Source organism: Silurus aristotelis (genome assembly GCF_946808225.1).
Source record: "Silurus aristotelis genome assembly, chromosome: 19".
Classification (NCBI taxonomy): Eukaryota; Metazoa; Chordata; class Actinopteri; order Siluriformes; family Siluridae; genus Silurus; species Silurus aristotelis.
Window position 1 is genome coordinate 288,212 of NC_139592.1, and position 16,726 is coordinate 304,937.

The 16,726-nt window shown below is 44.8% G+C and overlaps 2 protein-coding genes and 1 long non-coding RNA gene across 6 annotated transcripts in view; 2 read left to right on the forward strand and 1 right to left on the reverse strand.

Annotated features, from left to right (window-relative positions):
- LOC310714826 (solute carrier family 41 member 1) overlaps window positions 1–9,121 on the forward strand; it is a 16,953-nt gene extending 7,832 nt beyond the window's left edge. For 2 of the 4 annotated variants that reach the window (XR_014530144.1, XR_014530145.1), the window contains 7 exons: window positions 754–900; window positions 1,048–1,192; window positions 1,322–1,401; window positions 2,695–2,829; window positions 3,018–3,166; window positions 5,105–5,344; window positions 5,401–5,559. Coding sequence is in view for 1 of the 4 variants with exons in the window: in XM_083520764.1 (XP_083376890.1) it covers window positions 754–900; window positions 1,048–1,192; window positions 1,322–1,401; window positions 2,695–2,829; window positions 3,018–3,166; window positions 5,105–5,278 (830 nt within the window). In the remaining 3 variants the exon portion in view is untranslated. Of the gene's footprint in view, window positions 1–753; window positions 901–1,047; window positions 1,193–1,321; window positions 1,402–2,694; window positions 2,830–3,017; window positions 3,167–5,104; window positions 5,866–9,013 lie in introns of those variants that run through there. The other 2 variants (XR_014530143.1, XM_083520764.1) reach the window with 2 other exon arrangements.
- LOC310714839 lies at window positions 69–746 on the forward strand. The gene is made up of 3 exons (XR_014530153.1): window positions 69–533; window positions 564–627; window positions 658–746. It is a non-coding gene; the product is annotated as an uncharacterized lncRNA (long non-coding RNA).
- LOC310715037 (uncharacterized protein) lies at window positions 7,433–8,346 on the reverse strand. The gene is made up of 3 exons (XM_083521181.1): window positions 8,198–8,346; window positions 7,696–8,137; window positions 7,433–7,574 (listed from the first exon to the last, which is right to left on the reverse strand). The coding sequence occupies exon 2, from the start codon at window positions 8,133–8,135 to the stop codon at window positions 7,752–7,754; it is 384 nt and encodes a 127-aa protein (XP_083377307.1). The 5' UTR covers window positions 8,136–8,137; window positions 8,198–8,346; the 3' UTR covers window positions 7,433–7,574; window positions 7,696–7,751.
- Window positions 9,122–16,726: the final 7,605 nt, after the last annotated feature.

Here is a 16,726-nt window from a genome sequence, read left to right on the forward strand (position 1 = left end):
ATGAGTGATTTGATGTTGGAGGATGGTGGTGATTAGTGTAAATGATGATGTAGGTTGGTGGTGATGAGTGTGATTGATGATGTAGGTTGGTGGTGATTAGTGTAAATGATGATGTAGGTTGGTGGTGATTAGTGTGATTGATGATGTAGGTTAGTGGTGATGAGTGTGATTGATGATGTAGGTTGGTGGTGATTAGTGTGATTGATGATGTAGGTTGGTGGTGATTATTGTGATTGATGTTGTATGTTGGTGGTGATTAGTGTGATTGATTATGTAGGTTGGTGGTGATGACTGTGATTGATTATGTAGGTTGGTGGTGATTAGTGTGATTGATGATGTAGGTTGGTGGTGATTAGTGTGATTGATGATGTAGGTTGGTGGTGATTATTGTGATTGATGATGTAGGTTAGTGGTGATGAGTGTGATTGATGATGTAGGTTGGTGGTGATTAGTGTGATTGATGATGTAGGTTGGTGGTGATGACTGTGATTGATTATGTAGGTTGGTGGTGATTAGTGTGATTGATGATGTAGGTTGGTGGTGATGTGTGATAGATGATGTAGGTTGGTGGTGATTAGTGTGATTGATGTTGTATGTTGGTGGTGATTAGTGTGATTGATGGTGTAGGTTGGTGGTGATGTGTGATAGATGATGTAGGTTGGTGGTGATTAGTGTGATTGATGTTGTATGTTGGTGGTGATTAGTGTGATTGATGGTGTAGGTTGGTTGTGAAGAGTGTGATTGATGTTGTAGGTTTGGTGATGATTGGAGTGATTATCGGTTCCCGGAAGGTTGGCATTAACCCTGACAATGTGGCTACGCCCATCGCCGCCAGTCTTGGTGATTTAATCACGCTGTCCCTGCTGGCAGGAATCAGCAGCACACTGTACCATTACAGAGGTAAACACCTAATTTCAACAACAACAACAATAATAATAATAATAATAATAATAATAATAATAATAATAATAAGAGGAAGAAGAAGAAGAAAATGTTCACACATAAAGACTTTACACAAACTGCTTTATGTGCTGTGTGTGCTTGTAGATGTGTGGTACGTGTCTCCGTTAGTGTGTGTGTTCTTCCTCGCTCTGATTCCACTGTGGGTACTCGTGGCTCGACGCAGTGTTCAGATCAGGGAAGTTCTGCGTTCAGGATGGCAACCTGTTATAGTGGCCATGTCCATCAGCAGGTACACACACACATTCACACACACACATTTGGAGTAGATGATTTTGATTATCTTTTTGTCATATATGTGTGTGTGTGTGTGTGTGTGTGTGTGTGTGTGTGTGTGTGTGTGTGTGTGTGTGTATTTCAGTTTCGGAGGTTTGATTTTGGACAGAACTGTCAGTGATCCTCATTTCGAGGGCATGGCTGTGTTTACTCCCGTCATTAACGGTGAGGGTGAAAATGAAGAGATTATTAACTCCATCATTTCTGGTGTGAACATTTTTCTCTTGTTCACGCTTTGAACATTGTTTTTTTTTTCCAGAATTAAAATAATTCTATTTTAAAAGTAAATAAACAGAAGAGAAATCCAAATCAAATCAATATTTGACGTGACACTGATTACCTGCAGCATCAGTTTTTCTATTTACACTTGCACACAGATTTAGAAGGAACTCGGCAGGTTGGTTGTTCCAAACGTCTTAGAGAACTGACCCCAGATCTTCTGTGGATAGAGGCTTCACAAATCCTACTGTCTCTTCCAGTAATTTCAGACAGACTTGATGATATTGAGATCAGGACACTGTGGAGGCCAGAACAATCACTTCCAGGACTCCTGGTTCTTCTCTACACTAAAGATAGTTCTTAATGATGTTGGCTGTATGTTTCAGGTCATTGTCCTGCTGCAGAATAAATTTGAGAACAATCAGACCCCTTCCTGATGGTACTTCATGATGGAGAAATATCTGCGTGGATTTCTCAGCATTAAGGACACCATTAATCCTGACCACATCTCCAAATCCATCTGCAGAATTTCAACTCCAAACTTGCAGGAAACCTCCACCATGCTTCACTGTTTCCTAGAGAAACTTATTATCGTAACCCTCTCCAGACCTTCAGCAAACATCTCGCCTGCTGCTACAGCAAATGTTTCTGATTTTACTCATCAGTCAAGACCTCCTGCCCCAGTTCATCTGTTTTCATGCAGAGTTGAGATGCTGAGCCTCGTTTCCATGTTGGAGTTTTGGCTTTTTACCTGTAGTTCTTCCATGAAGATCACTTCTGGCCAGACTTCTCCAGACAGTAGATGGGTCTTCCTGGTTCCCGCTAGAATCCTCAAGTTCTTAGCTAATGGCATTGCTGGACTTCTCTGATGTTGAAGTGAATTAAGCATGATGTGTCTTTCATTTCCTTGGTAGACCACTGCATCTAGACTCCTCTACATCACCCGTTTCTTTGTGCTTCTTCAAAATAGCTTGATCTTGAAAGCCCATTCTGCTTTGAGATCTTTGCCTGGGAGAGATCTTGCTGAACTACCTTGTGTTGATTGTGTCTCGTCATGGTGTAGGATCTGAAACTGGGACATGAAACTGTCTTCCACAACTTCACCTTGGTAACAGAGTTCGGCTCCTCGGTGTCACACCAAATACTGATCTAATTTAGATTTTAATTCTGTTCCTGAACTTTCCATTTTGTTTATTGATAAAAATGTATAATTTATGTTCTGGTTGTGGTTAATGGAAGGTGTGGGTGGGAACCTGGTGGCCATCCAGGCGAGCAGAATCTCCACCTACCTGCACTTCTGGAGCATTCCTGGAGTTTTGCCCTATAAAATGAGGCAGCACTGGCCGAACCCCTGCGTCTCGTTCTTCTCTACAGGTCAGAATCTTCACTCACCTGCAGAGAAACACGATACAGACTGCAGCCTTCAGATGTACACACACTCAGGTTGTTTTGATGCTCCTCACTAATATTCCTGTGTGTGTGTGTGTGTGTGTGTGTGTGTGTGTGTGTGTGTGTGTGTGTGTGTGTGTGTGTGTGTGTGTGTGTGTGTGTGTATATTTTAGGAGTGAACTCTAAATCTGCCCGTGTGCTGTTCCTCCTCGTTGTCCCGGGACACCTCACCTTCCTCTTCACCATCAAAACATTACATGGAGGCCACGCCCCTATTACCCTGCCCTTCATCTGCTGCTATCTGTGTGCTGCACTCATACAGGTAAACACACACACACACACACACACACACACAAACACACTGCTGCTGAGTTCTGGATCCTGATTGGTCAGAAGGTGGTGATGAGTCGTGACAGTGGTGCAGGTTTGTAATGCCCCGGCTCTGAGACGGTATCACTTACAGTCTTCACAGGTACAGTGGGGCAAAAAGTATTTATTCAGCACTAATTGTGCAGGTTCTCCCACTTAAAAATATGAGAGGCCTGTAATTTTCATCATCAGTACACTTCAACTCTGAGAGACAAAATGAAATGAAGAAAAATCCAGAAAATCACACAGTCTGATTTTTATAGAATTTATTTGCAAATTTTGGTGGAAAATATGTATTTGGTCAATAACAAAAGTTCATCTCAATACTTTGTTATATTCCGTTTGTTGTCAATGATGGAGATCAAACATTTTCTGTGTGTCTCCACAAGGTTTTTACACACTGTTGCTGGTAGTTTGGTCCATTCCTCCATGCAAATCTCCTCTAGAGCAGTGATGTTTTGGGGCTGTCGCTGGGCAACAAGGATTTTCATCTCCCTCCAAAGATGTTCTATGGGGTTGAGATCTGGAGACTGGCTAGGCCACTCCAGGACCTTGAAATGCTTCTTATGAAGCCACTCCTTGGTTGCCCGGGCGGTGTGTTTGGGATCATTGTCATGCTGAAAGACCCAGCCATGTTTCATCTTCAATGCCCTTGCTGATGGAAGGAGGTTTTCACTCAAAATCTCACAATACATGGCCCCATTTATTCTTTCCTTTACACGGATCAGTCGTCCTGGTCCCTTAGCAGAATAACAGCTCCAAAGCATGATGTTTCCACCCCCATGCTTCACAGTAGGTATGATGTTCTTTGGATGCAACTCAGCATTCTTTCTCCTCCAAACACAACAAGTTGAGTTTTTACCAAAAAGTTATATTTTGGTTTCATCTGACCACATGACATTCTCCCAATCCTCTTCTGGATCATCCAAATGCTCTCTAGCAAACTTCAGACGGGCCCAGACATGTACTGGCTTAAGCAGGGGGACACGTCTGGCACTGCAGGATTTGAGTGTGTTACTGATGGTAGCCTTTGTTACTTTGGTCCCAGCTCTCTGCAGGTCATTCACCAGGTCCCCCGTGTGGTTCTGGGATTTTTGCTCACCGTTCTCGTGATCATTTTGACCCCACGGGGGTGAGATCTTGCGTGAAGCCCCAGATCGAGGGAGATTATCAGTGGTCTTGTAGGTCTTCCATTTTCTAATAATTGCTCCCACAGTTGATTTCTTCACACCAAGCTGCTTACCTACTGCAGATTCAGTCTTCCAGCCTGGTGCAGGTCTACAGTTTTGTTTCTGGTGTCCTTTGACAGCTCTTTGGTCGTGACCATAGTGGAGTTTGGAGTCTGAATGTTTGAGGTTGTAGACAGGTGTCTTTTATACTGATAACGAGTTCAAACAGGTCCCATTAATACAGGAAACAAGTGGAGGACAGAGGAGCCTCTTAAAGAAGAAGTTACAGGTCTGTGAGAAACAGAAATCTAGATTTTTTGTAGGTGACCAAATACTTATTTTTCACCATAAATTGCAAATAAATTCTTGAAAAATCAGACAATGTGAGACGGGATTTCTTTTGCTCATTTTGTCTCTCAGAGTTAAAGTGTATCTATGATGAAAATGACAGGTCTCTCTCATCTTTTTAACTGCGAGAACCTGCACAAGTGGTGGCTGAATAAATACTTTTTTGCCCCATTGTATATATAAATGTAAATACAAATGGATAACAATTACATAACATTATTAAAAATTAAAAATGTGGGTGATTATTTTCCTGTGAGGAAAGAGTTTTTTCCCGTCTGATTTTGTGATGTGTGTAGTGAGGATCATTTGATGTGTGTGTGGGTGTGGGTGTTGAGGATGAAAATTATTTGATGTTGTACTAAAAATGTCCACAGGTGGTGCTGTTGCTCTACACAGCAGATGTGATAGTGAGGTTCATGTGGAGAAGAAGCCTGGACCCTGATAACTTCTCTATCCCGTACCTTACGGCCCTGGGGGATCTGCTGGGAACCGGTCTGCTTGCTCTCTGCTTTCACCTGGTGTTCCTTCTGCAGGAACTTGGACTTTAATGAGACTCTCATCTCCTCCTCTTCCTCCTGCTCCTCATACTGTACAGAAACTCCACTGTGCCTCCTGTTGAAACCTCCTCCACTGGAACCTGATGTAACTGCAGGTGAAGAAAGTGAAGAAGAAGCAGGAGTACAGAACTGTTCTCACTATGAGGGTAAAAGGTCGAGAAAAGTCCAAAACCAACAACTGCTTTCTTTTCATTTTTAAAACACAAAGATTTTCCTGACAGTGGGAACGTTCACATTTTATTGAATAAAGGAAGCTTGGAACATTAATAGAACAGTGAGTGATGGAACAGTGATGGAACAGTGATGGAACAGTGATGAGTTCCAAGAGTTTAAATAAACCACAAGCCATTTTAATATTTTAAAAACAAAAAATTTTTAAGCAAGAACATTTTTTTTTCTCAAAATGAATTTCACTTCATTCTGTGATGTTTTCTAGCTCAGAATTTAGCCACGCCCATAACCCCACCCCTGCATATTAAACCCCACCCCTTTGATCTGTAATTTTATTGAGTATTGTATATTTGATTGAATTAAAACAGTTGTTGGTGAATTTAAACATTTATACAATTACTAGTTCTGTGGGTGTCAGGGTGCGAGGGAAAACAGAAGGCGGAAGCCGGAGTACAGCTCGCGCGGGTTTTAATACCAGTGTGAGGGAGAGAGAGAGACACGAGCGCACACACACACACACACGCGCGCACACACACACACACAATCACAAGCACGCGGCAGTCCTACGGCTGAGAGAGTCCGAGGTGCGCTGGCTGACCCGGGATGCGCGGGGAGGTGACGCGCAGCCGGTACGGGATTGTGGAGTCCGAAAGAAACGGCAAACAAATAACCCATATATATTTAACAGCACGTAGAGTCCAACACATACAATAACGAACGGGGATTGGGAGTGAATGAGGAGCTTATATAGAAGCAGGGTAGAGTGATGATGAACCCCAGGTGTGCGTGATTAAACCTGGAGCTCCAGGGAGAGCGGAGGCATAGAGAGCCACCAAAGGGGGCGTGGCAGGAGGATCCCTGACATTACCCCCCCCCAGAGGGGGCGGCACCTGACGCCCCAAACCCACCGATAGGGCCAGGGCACTCGGAAGAAGACCCGGGTGTCCGTCCAGGGTCGAAAGGGACCTGGTCCGAACCGCCCGTAGCAGAGACTGGGGACGGAGAGACGTCTTCAGCGGAGGCCGGAGGCGGAGAAACAGCTCCGGCGTAGAACAGGGACCAAGCAGCGCCTGCAGTGGAGTCCAGAGGCTGAGCGACCTCCACGGCAGAGACAAGAGACCGAGTGACGCACTCGGCGGTAATCAGGGGCGGATTGACGTGGAGGTCTGGAGCGGAGTGATGTCCAGCACAGAGGACGGGAGTGTAACGACGTCCCCCCCGGAGACCCGGAACAGAGTGACGCCCTCGGTGGAGACTTGGACTGGAGGGGTGCCAACCACGGAGGTCAGGAGCGAAGTCATGTCCGTAGCGGAGATGTACTCAGTGTAGACTGGGAGCATAATACCGTCCTCGGCGGTGTCCAGAGGCAGAGTGACGCCTACGGCGGAGAGGAGGAGCAAAGTGATGCCTTCGCCAGGGCTGCAAGCCGTGACAATGCCTTCGAGGGGAACTCAGGAGTGTGTTGTCATCGTCCGAGGGGCCTGGAGGAGAGACATCGCCTGAAAAGGGACACGGAGGTGTTACATCGCCCGGAGAGGAACACAGGGGCGAAACGTCGCCTGGAGCGGAACTCTGAGACGTGACTTCGCCTTTTGGGAGACTTGGGGCTGAGACCTCTTTGTCGGAGGGGCTCGGAGGCAAGACGTGGGTTGCCATGCCACTGTGACAGGCGGACGGAGGTGATATGGCCTCCTTCTTGCGACCGGGCGGCGGCGCGACAGTCCTTTTGCGGCCGGGCAGCGGCACAGAGTCCTTCTTGCGGCCTGGCGGCGGCACGACGTCCCTTTCGCGGCCGGGCGGCGGCACAGAGTCCTTCTTGCGGCCAGGCGGCGGCACGACGTCTCTTTCGCGGCCTTGGGGCTGCACTGAGTGCTCTGGGGAGCTCCGAGGCGGAACGGAGCTGTCCTGGAGATCCGGGAGCGGAACCAAGCTCACCTGGAGGCCTTGGAGCGGAGAGGAGCTCTTTTTGGATGCTGTGGAGCAGAGAGGAGCTCTCGGGGACGCTGTGAAGCGGAGAGGAGCTCTCGGGGACGCTGTGGAGCGGAGAGGAGCTCTCAGGGACTCTCTGGGATGGAGAGGAGCTTTCTGTGGAGACGCTGTGGAGCGGAGAGGAGCTCTCGGGGAACGCTGTGGAGCAGAGAGGAGCTCTCTGTTGAGACCTGGAGTGGCGCTGAGCTCTCCTGGAGGTCCTGGAGCAGGGCTGAGCTCTCTTGGAGGTCTTGGAGCTGAGCTCTTACGGAGGTCCTGGGGCGGAGCTGAGCTCTCACGGAGGTCCTGGAGCGGAGCTGAGCTCTCATGGAGGTCCTTGGGACGGAGCTGAACTCTCATGGAGGTCCTGAGGCGGAGCTGAGCTCACCGGGACGTTCTGGAACAGAGAGGAGCTCACCAGGAGGTCCTGGGGCGGAGCTGTGCTCTCTTGGAGGTCCTGGAGCAGGCTAAGGATCTCCTGGAGGCCCTGGGGCGGAGTGGAGCCATCCTGAAGGTCCTGGAGCAGGGCGGAGATCTCCTGGAGGTCCTGGGGCGAAGCGGAGCCATCTTGGATGGCCTGGTGCAGGGTCTGGAGCAGGGTGGAAATCCCCTGGAGGTCCTGGGGCAGAGCGGAGCTCTCTGGGAAACTCTGGTGCGGAATGGAGTTCTCGGTAGCGGGAGAGAGATGGTGGAGATCTGCGGTGACCATGCCTAGTTCCCTTGGTGAGAAGCTGGATAAACCGGGTGCACGAGCTTGATTCGCCACCAGACGCACTCTACGACTCACTGGCCAGAGAGAGGGATTCTCCAGACAGTAGAGAAATGTGGAGCGCGATCTTGTCTGCTTCAGTGGGGTAAGAGGATGAATCAAAGTCTATGTATTCACCGATGCTCCGTATAAATCCGGCCCACTCAGCCACCTTGCCGGAAAAGCGAGCCGTGAATTCCAGCCAGCCGCGCGTGCCTTTTTCCGAGCCGGCAAGGATAAATCGGCAGCATGCTTCCGGGTGTTTCCAGAGGCGGAGCTCGGCGGTCGTTTCAACGTGGCACAGCGAATCCTCCACCCGAGGTTTGGATCGCGCCGGGACCACTGCAGCACCCCGATTAATTATTATTATTTTTTTTTTTGTTATATCCTTTTCAGGAGGTTCGTTATTCTGTCAGGGTGCGAGCGAAAACAGCAGGCGGAAGCCGGAGTACAGCTCGCTTGGGTTTTAATACCAGTGTGAGGGAGAGAGAGAGACACGAGCGCACACACACACACAATCACAAGCACGCGGCAGTCCTACGGCTGAGAGAGTCCGAGGTGCGCTGGCTGACCCGAGATGCGCGGGGTGGTGACGCGCAGCCGGTACGGGATTGTGGAGTCCGAAAGAAACGGCAAACAAATAACCCATATATATTTAACAGCACGTAGAGTCCAACACATACAATAACGAACGGGGATTGGGAGTGAATGAGGAGCTTATATAGAAGCAGGGTAGAGTGATGATGAACCCCAGGTGTGCGTGATTAAACCTGGAGCTCCAGAGAGAGTGGAGGCATAGAGAGCCACCAAAGGGGGCGTGGCAGGAGGATCCCTGACAGTGGGCATGTCCTAAACACACACAAGCGCACACACAAAAAGACACATCTGGTCATGGTGTAATGTTAAACAGAAGAAGAATAAAGTTTCTACGGCTGAGGATTATAAAATCATTTCTCCTGGTTTTAATTACAGAAAAGTTTTGATGGAACAGCTGCAGATGTGCTGCAGAAAAATACAACAGCACTGCACATCTGTAATGTGATAACGGTTCTTTGTGTGAGTGACAGTCAGTTTAATTCATGTTTATTTGTATTGAGCTTTTAATAATGAACATCGTCTCAGAGCAGCTTTACACATATAATGTGGAGATAAAAGTGAATAAGTTCTTTATAAGTGTAAGTTTGTCCCTGATGAACAAGTCATTGGAGACTGTGGTGAAGGAAAAACTCCCTGAGATGCAGAAGGAAGAAACCTTGAGAGGAACCAGACTCAAGAGGGAACCTCATCCTCATCTGGGTGCCACCGAATGTCCATTTATTACAGATAAACGATGTTGAGGTGCAGTGATGGAGATCAGAGCAAACTGTAGTCCTGAGTCAGTGTAGCAGACTGTTGATATTAACTACATTCCAAATCCACTACATCCTCAAAGCTCCTGTTCTTACTACAGAATTTCATGGATCTCCAGACCATAGATAAAAAACATCTCCAGCTGCACAGAGTGGCCTCCAATCGAAAAGAACATCATCCAGCGGCAGACCAGGATGAAGTGGGAAGATCAGAGGAGAGGAGCAGGAACACTGGAACCTCAGGAGCATTTTTAACTTGACTAAAAAAGAGAGAGAAGAGAAGAGATATGTTTTCATGCATATCCTGCTGTTCAACTTGAACACTGAGACTGTGTCTGAGTCCCGAACACTGATTGGAAGGTTGTTCCATAACTGTGGGCTTTATAAGAGAAACATCTGCCCCCTGCTGGAGTCTTCATTATTTGAGGTACCAACAAATAGCCTGCACCTTTTGATCTAAGTAGGCGTGGAGGATCATCCTGGTACAGAAGTTCACTCAGATACTGTGGCGTGAGAGCGTTAAGTGCTTTATACCTCAGTAGTAGTATTTTATAATCAGTGTGAGATGGAATTGGGAGCAGTGTAGAAGATTAAAACAGGGCTGATGTGATCATATTTTCTAGATCTAGTGAGGACTCTTGCTGCTGCATTCTGAACTAACTGAAGCTTATTTCTGCACGTACTCCAACACCCAGACAGTAAAGCGTTACAGTAGTCTAATCTAGATGTTACAAAAGCATCTACTAGTTTTTCTGCGTCTTTTCAGGAGATGATGATCAGTGGTGTGAAAAGCTGCACTGAGGTCGAGCAAAACAAGTAAAGAGAAAAAACCCTAATCAGAGGCCAATACCAGGTCATATACCACCTTAACTAGCGCCGTCTCTGTGCTATGATGAGGCCGAAATCCTGACTGATACATTTCATAAATGTTGTTCCTCAGTAGATGTGAGCAGAACTGCTGTGCTACAACCTTTTCTAGAATCTTGGAGATAAAGAGGAGGTTTGATATTGGTCTGTAGTCGGACAGCTGACAGGGTGAAGGTCAGGTTTCTTAATTAGGGGGTTGATACTGCAGTTTGAAGGATTTAGGTACAAAACCAGTGCTAATGGAAGAGTTTATTATTTTAAAACAGGTTCAATTCCCTCTGAAATGATCTGTTTGAGGAAACTTGTAGGCGAGGGATCGAGAATGCAGGTTTGATGAGGAAATAAATGAAATGAAGTCGTTCTCATGAATAGGAGTAAAACTTTGTAATTGATGGTCTGTTATAATGACACTGCTGTCTACAGAGTTATTTATAAAATAGTCTGGATTTATTTTAATCCTCTGGATTTCTTGCCCGATATTTTCACTTTTATAATTAAAACGTTGATGAAATCATTACTACCTATTGATGGTGTGCATGTGAGTGCAGTGTTTTTATTTCCTGTTCATTTTGCTGCAGTACAGAATAAAAATCTAGGATTCTGCTTGTTATTTTCTATGAGGGAGAAGAAATATGCTGATCAGCAGCACTAAGAGATTTTCTAGAACTCAGGAGATTCTCCTTCCATGTTATTTGAAATACTGTTCATTTTGTTTGACTCCATTTACGTTCTAATTTTCGAGTGGTCTGTTTTAAGGTGCACGTATGATCATTAAACCACTGTGCTGATTTTTTTCTCCCTGATCATTTTGGTCTTAAGGGGAGCTCTATCTAGAGTGTAACGGAACGTTGATTCTAGGTGTTCAGTGGCCCAGTCGAGCTCTGCGGGATCAGACGGAGAAATAATTAATATCGACATTTCTGGAAGAATATTGATAAAACGTGCTGCTGTAGTCAAGTCAAGTCAAGTCAAGTTTATTTCTATTGCGCTTTTCACAACAGACATTGTCTCAAAGCAGCTTTACACAAATCAACAGTGAAGGTGAAGGTGTGCGTTTGTCCCTGATGAGCAGCCGTGGCGACTGTGGCAAGGAAAAACTCTCTAAGATGTTATGAGGAAGAAACCTTGAGAGGAACCAGACTCAAAAAGGGGAACCCATCCTCATTTGGGTGACATCAAGAGTTTGATCATAAATCTTTCAACAATACAGAACACTGGAGAGTGAGAACTAACATGAGCACTGGAGTATAAGATTATAAGTAATGTTCTTTCTGCAGTCTTATACAGTCTTTATGGTCAGTAGCTCCTAGTTTTATAAGCTCAGCATTTGTGATCATCACAGATCCAGCATCAGCTTCTCCATGCCAGAGCCTTTAAACACTCCAGGAGGTCCAATGTCAAAACCACACATGTAGCGGGATCCAAATGGCACTGGTACGTCTCTAGATGGTTCGGGATGTTTGCGAGTTCGGCATCTACTTCTTTAAAGATCCATAATCTTCACGTGGTGGGACGTGACTGGAGCTGGCCAAACCTCAGGAAGCCTCGGGATGGGGAGAGAAAGAGAAGCAGTGGAGAGGAATTAGCGTAGCTGCTGTTCATGATATTAACAGCACAAGTTGATAATGTGATGTGATCAGATGTTCTGGAGCACAAGGTTGTGATGTGATGTGTGTGATGTGTGTTATGTGTAGGCTTTGCTAAAAAGATCTGTTTTTAATCTACACTTAAACTGGGTGAGTGTATCTGAACCCCGAACACTGTCAGGAAGACTATTCCAGAGTTTAGGAGCTAAATGTGAAAATGCTCTACCACCTTTAGTGGACTTTGCTATTCTAGGAACTACTAGAAGCCCAGAGTTTTGAGATCTCAGGGAGCGTGACGGATTGTAGCGTGTTAAAAGACTGGATAGATACATGGGAGCCAAACCATTTAGTGCTTTATAAGTGAGTAGCAGTAGTTTGTAGTCTATTCGAAACTTAATAGGAAGCCAATGTAGGGACGATAAGATTGGGGTTATATGATCATATTTTCTTGACCTTGTGAGAACTCTTGCTGCCGCATTCTGGACTAACTGAAGCTTGTTTATTAATAACAAGTGTGACGTGAAAGTGACGTGAAAGTGTTTAACACGGTAACGTGGTGAAGTAGTAATGCAGTGACTGAGGCAGATTTTAAAAGAGATGAGATAATGATCTGAAATAGCTTCAGACTGTGGAATGATGACAAATTCTTTATTTTTAATCCGAATGTTAATAATAAATCTAGTGTGTGTCAACACTATGAGTGGGTCCTATAACATTCTGATTAATTCCAACTGAATCTAAAATAAAAACAACTGCTGCTCTTAAGGAGTCTTCCTGATTATCAAAATCAATATTAAAGTCACCAATAATTAATGCTTTGTGTAAAGAAGCTGCTGGATTTGTGATGAAATCTGCAAATTCTATGAGAAAATCAGAGTCGGGCCCCTGGGGGTCTATAAATAATAATTAGTGGAATTAACTGACTGGACCTGCTTTTGGACACTGAATATTTTATGTTGGTGTAAAAAACTTTAAATGTTTTACATTTGTGTTTAGTTTTTTTGTGTGACGGTTAGATTATTATTATAAATAGCTGTGACTCCGCCTCCTCTGCCATTTAAACTAGGTTGGTGTATGTAACTATACCCAGGACGACTCGCTTCATTTAATGCTACATATTTATTTGGTTTAATCCACATTTCTGTCAAACACATTATATTAAACTCCTGGTCAGTAATAATATCGTTTATAGTCAGCACTTTAGACGTGAGAGATCTAATATTCAACAATCCTATCTTTAGATCAGAGGTGCTGCTGTGTGTTCAGTCCTATTTAATTTAATGTTAATCAGGTTACTAAAACAGACTTTCTGAGAATTCCTATATTTTGGTTTCGCTCCGGGGACAGACACAGTCTCAATTTGGTGGATCCTGAGTGACGACTCTGTGCAGCTAGCAGACGGTTGGTTTAGCCTGTCTGTCTGCTCCCTGGCCTTGGCTCTAGACAGTCAACTCTGGACAGTTAACTAGTGCTGTTATGAGACTATTACCTTTATTACAAGAAATGAGAGCAGCACCTTCCCGAGTGGGATGGACACCGTCCCGCCCTAACAGGCCAGCCTTGCCCCCAAAAATGCTCCAATTATTAATGAAGCCCACATTATTTTTGGAGCACCACTTGGACATCCAGCAGTTTAGCGACCATAACCTGCTGTAGGCTACATCGCCATGTCGCATTGGAATGGGGCCAGAGCATATTACTGCATCGGACATTGCCTTCGCTAATTTACACACCTCTATAATATTACTCTTAGTAACCTCTGACTGTCGAAGGCAAATATCATTAGCTTCTATGTGAAAAACTATCTTAGATATCTTAGAGAACCTGTGCTTTCCTAAAAACCTAAGCTGAGCTGCTATGTCCGGCGACCTGGCTTCTAGTACACACATGACCTGTGCTGCTGGTGCCGCTAAATTTCACATGACTCAGAATAGAGTCTCCTATTACCAGAGCTCTTTCAGGTTTCTCAGCGGGTGCTTCACTGAGGAGAGCAAACCTGTTGGACATGTGAAGCGGAGAAGAATGGTTCTCCCGTGGGCAAGACTTATCGTTAGCTTTGGCTTTGCGGTTATGCTGCCGAGTCGTCACCCACGTGAGGGCTCTAATGCCGGAGTCGGGGGAATGCTAACTCCACCCAGGGCATCCAGACTTTCCCCTGCAGAACCTTGACTGCTCTCTGGATGCGCTCCTCTAATGCCAAGATCTTCTCCATCAAAGAGCAAACTAACTTACACTTCTCACAGATACAATTATCACTAACGATGAAGAAAGACTGACTAAACATGTCATACTTCACACACTGAATTAGCTGTATGTTCGCCATAGCAGAGAAATGACGTACCTTAATGTGGTTACTGTAGTGTGTGTTCTTAGTTCAGATGGGAATGACCTCCACTCACTGCTTTCAGACCCTCGAACAAGGAATAAAGCGCTCTTTCAAAAGCAAAAAGAGTAGAAATGGAGCCAATGGAGAGTAGAGGATGCAGGAAATCAAAACAATATTTTGAGATTTTTAAGCAATAAAAAAAAAAAAGAAATTAAAAAATGTTAACGATACAAACACAAAGTTTCTGGCAAACAATTAATAACCAGTATTGGTAGTATTCAGAATAAACAGTATTCAAAATTCAGTATCTAAGAAAATGGGAATATTGTGAAAGAGTTGAATATTAGAGACTCGTGGTGTCTCGCACTAATCAGCTCATTAAATCCAAACATCTGCTCAGGTTTCCTGAGCCTTTAAATTGCGTCTCAGTCTGGTTCAGGCTCCACAATCATGGGGAAAAACTGCTGACTCAACAGTTGTCCAGAAGACGATCATTGACCCCCTGCACATGGAGGGTTTGACCCAAAAGGTCATCGCTGAAGAAGCTGCTGAAGAAGCACTTTCCAGTCGCATTTCTGTACACTGCTTTTCAATCTGCCTCACCGTCAGGAATGTAACTAACGTTCGTGTATATAAGGTTGAGGGTGTGGGCTGCACACCGGTGATGTGGAGGGAGAACATACCTTTCACCGTCATCACATAAAACATTGTGCAGTTCTGTAAATATCACCTCGTCCTCGTCTACATCATTCTCTGCTTCATCATCAGCTTCATCAACATTCTGAACACTTTTACAAAGTTCACGCTTTTATCAGTGACCGTGGCAGTTTATCTTCCCACAAAGAGCAAACGAGCTGTGAATTTACTCTCTTTCTCTCTCTCTCTCTCTCTCTCTCTCTCTCTCTCTCTCTCTGTCTCTGTCTCTCTCTCTGTCATTCTCTCTCACTCTCTCTCTATCTCTCTCTCTCTCGTACAAGTGTCTCCCACGGAAAACTTTTATTCTGAGCAGTCAGTAGATCTGCAGTGATGGAAAGTCGGCAAAAGTTTTCTATATTTCTGTCTCCATTTCCATATATTCAACACACACACACACACACACACACACACACACACACACACACACACACACACACAATTTTTCAATCTTTGTTGAAAGATTTATGACCAAACTTTTGATGTCACCCATATGAGGATGGGTTCCCCTTTGAGTCTGGTTCCTCTCAAGGTTTCTTCCTCATATCATCTAAGGGAGTTTTTCCTTGCCACTGTCGCCACGGCTGCTCATCAGGGACAAACGCACACCATTCACCTTCACTGTTGTTTTCTGTAAAGCTGCTTTGAGACAATGTCTGTTGTGAAAAGCGCTATACAAATAAACTTGACTTGACTTGACTTGACACACACACACACACACACATCTGTAGTGCTGTGCTTTGCATGCAGATGTGTTTTTTTTTTAAGTGGTATTTTTTGCAGTTGACGAGAGCTTTTCACCAACACATAATCTACACTTCACCATTATTCCTTTCTCCTTTTCCTCCACTATTTCATAATAATAAGAACACTTCCATCACAGTGATGTAATGCTCTGGTTTGCCATCTCCGCTTCTGACCAGCTTCTGTTCCCGCGGCTCGCACGTATGAGTGCGCGATTCTACGTGACTACGTTCATTTGAATTCAGTATTGATTTTTTTAATGCAAAATAATTTAACTAAAAAGTAACTCAGATATTAGTGTGTAAATTTATAAAGTAACGCGCTACTTTACTCGTTACTCCAGAAAAGTCATTATTACGTAACGCACGTTACTTGTAACGCGTTACCCCCAACACTGCATATATATATATATATATATGTGTGTGTATATGTATGTGTGTGTGTGTTCTCCGAGCAGGTCTGGATTACAGCTGTGACTCCAGCATTCCATCTTTCCTGAAAGAGATTTTGGAGATGATTTCTGAGAAGATTCTGCAATAATTATCATGAAGTTGGACACAGAAGAAGTGATTAGGATTAGCGCTCATGCTAGCCACGGTGAAGTTCTGGTTACCAAGCATAAAGACGACAACCTTTTTATCCCCCAAGCTGAAATGACCTGCAGATGTTCTCTCCAAACACACTTCATCCACCATGAGGAGTGGAGAACAGAAACACTTCTTCTCAGAATACACTACTGAACACACACACACACACTCACCTTTTTCCAACACTTTTTCTTTACCGAACACTCCACCTGCCTACATAATGCCCCACTCTTTTCTGAGTTTCTGAGTCTGTAAATGTTAACTGTGGCTGTAGAACTCTCAGTTCTCAGTTCAGAGGTTCTCCTGGTTCAGGAGGTAAAAGCTGGTAGTGGTTGTGATTTTCAGTTCAGCCTTTAGAGGGCACTAATGTAACAGCAAACCCAGAAAAGAGTAATCTCAA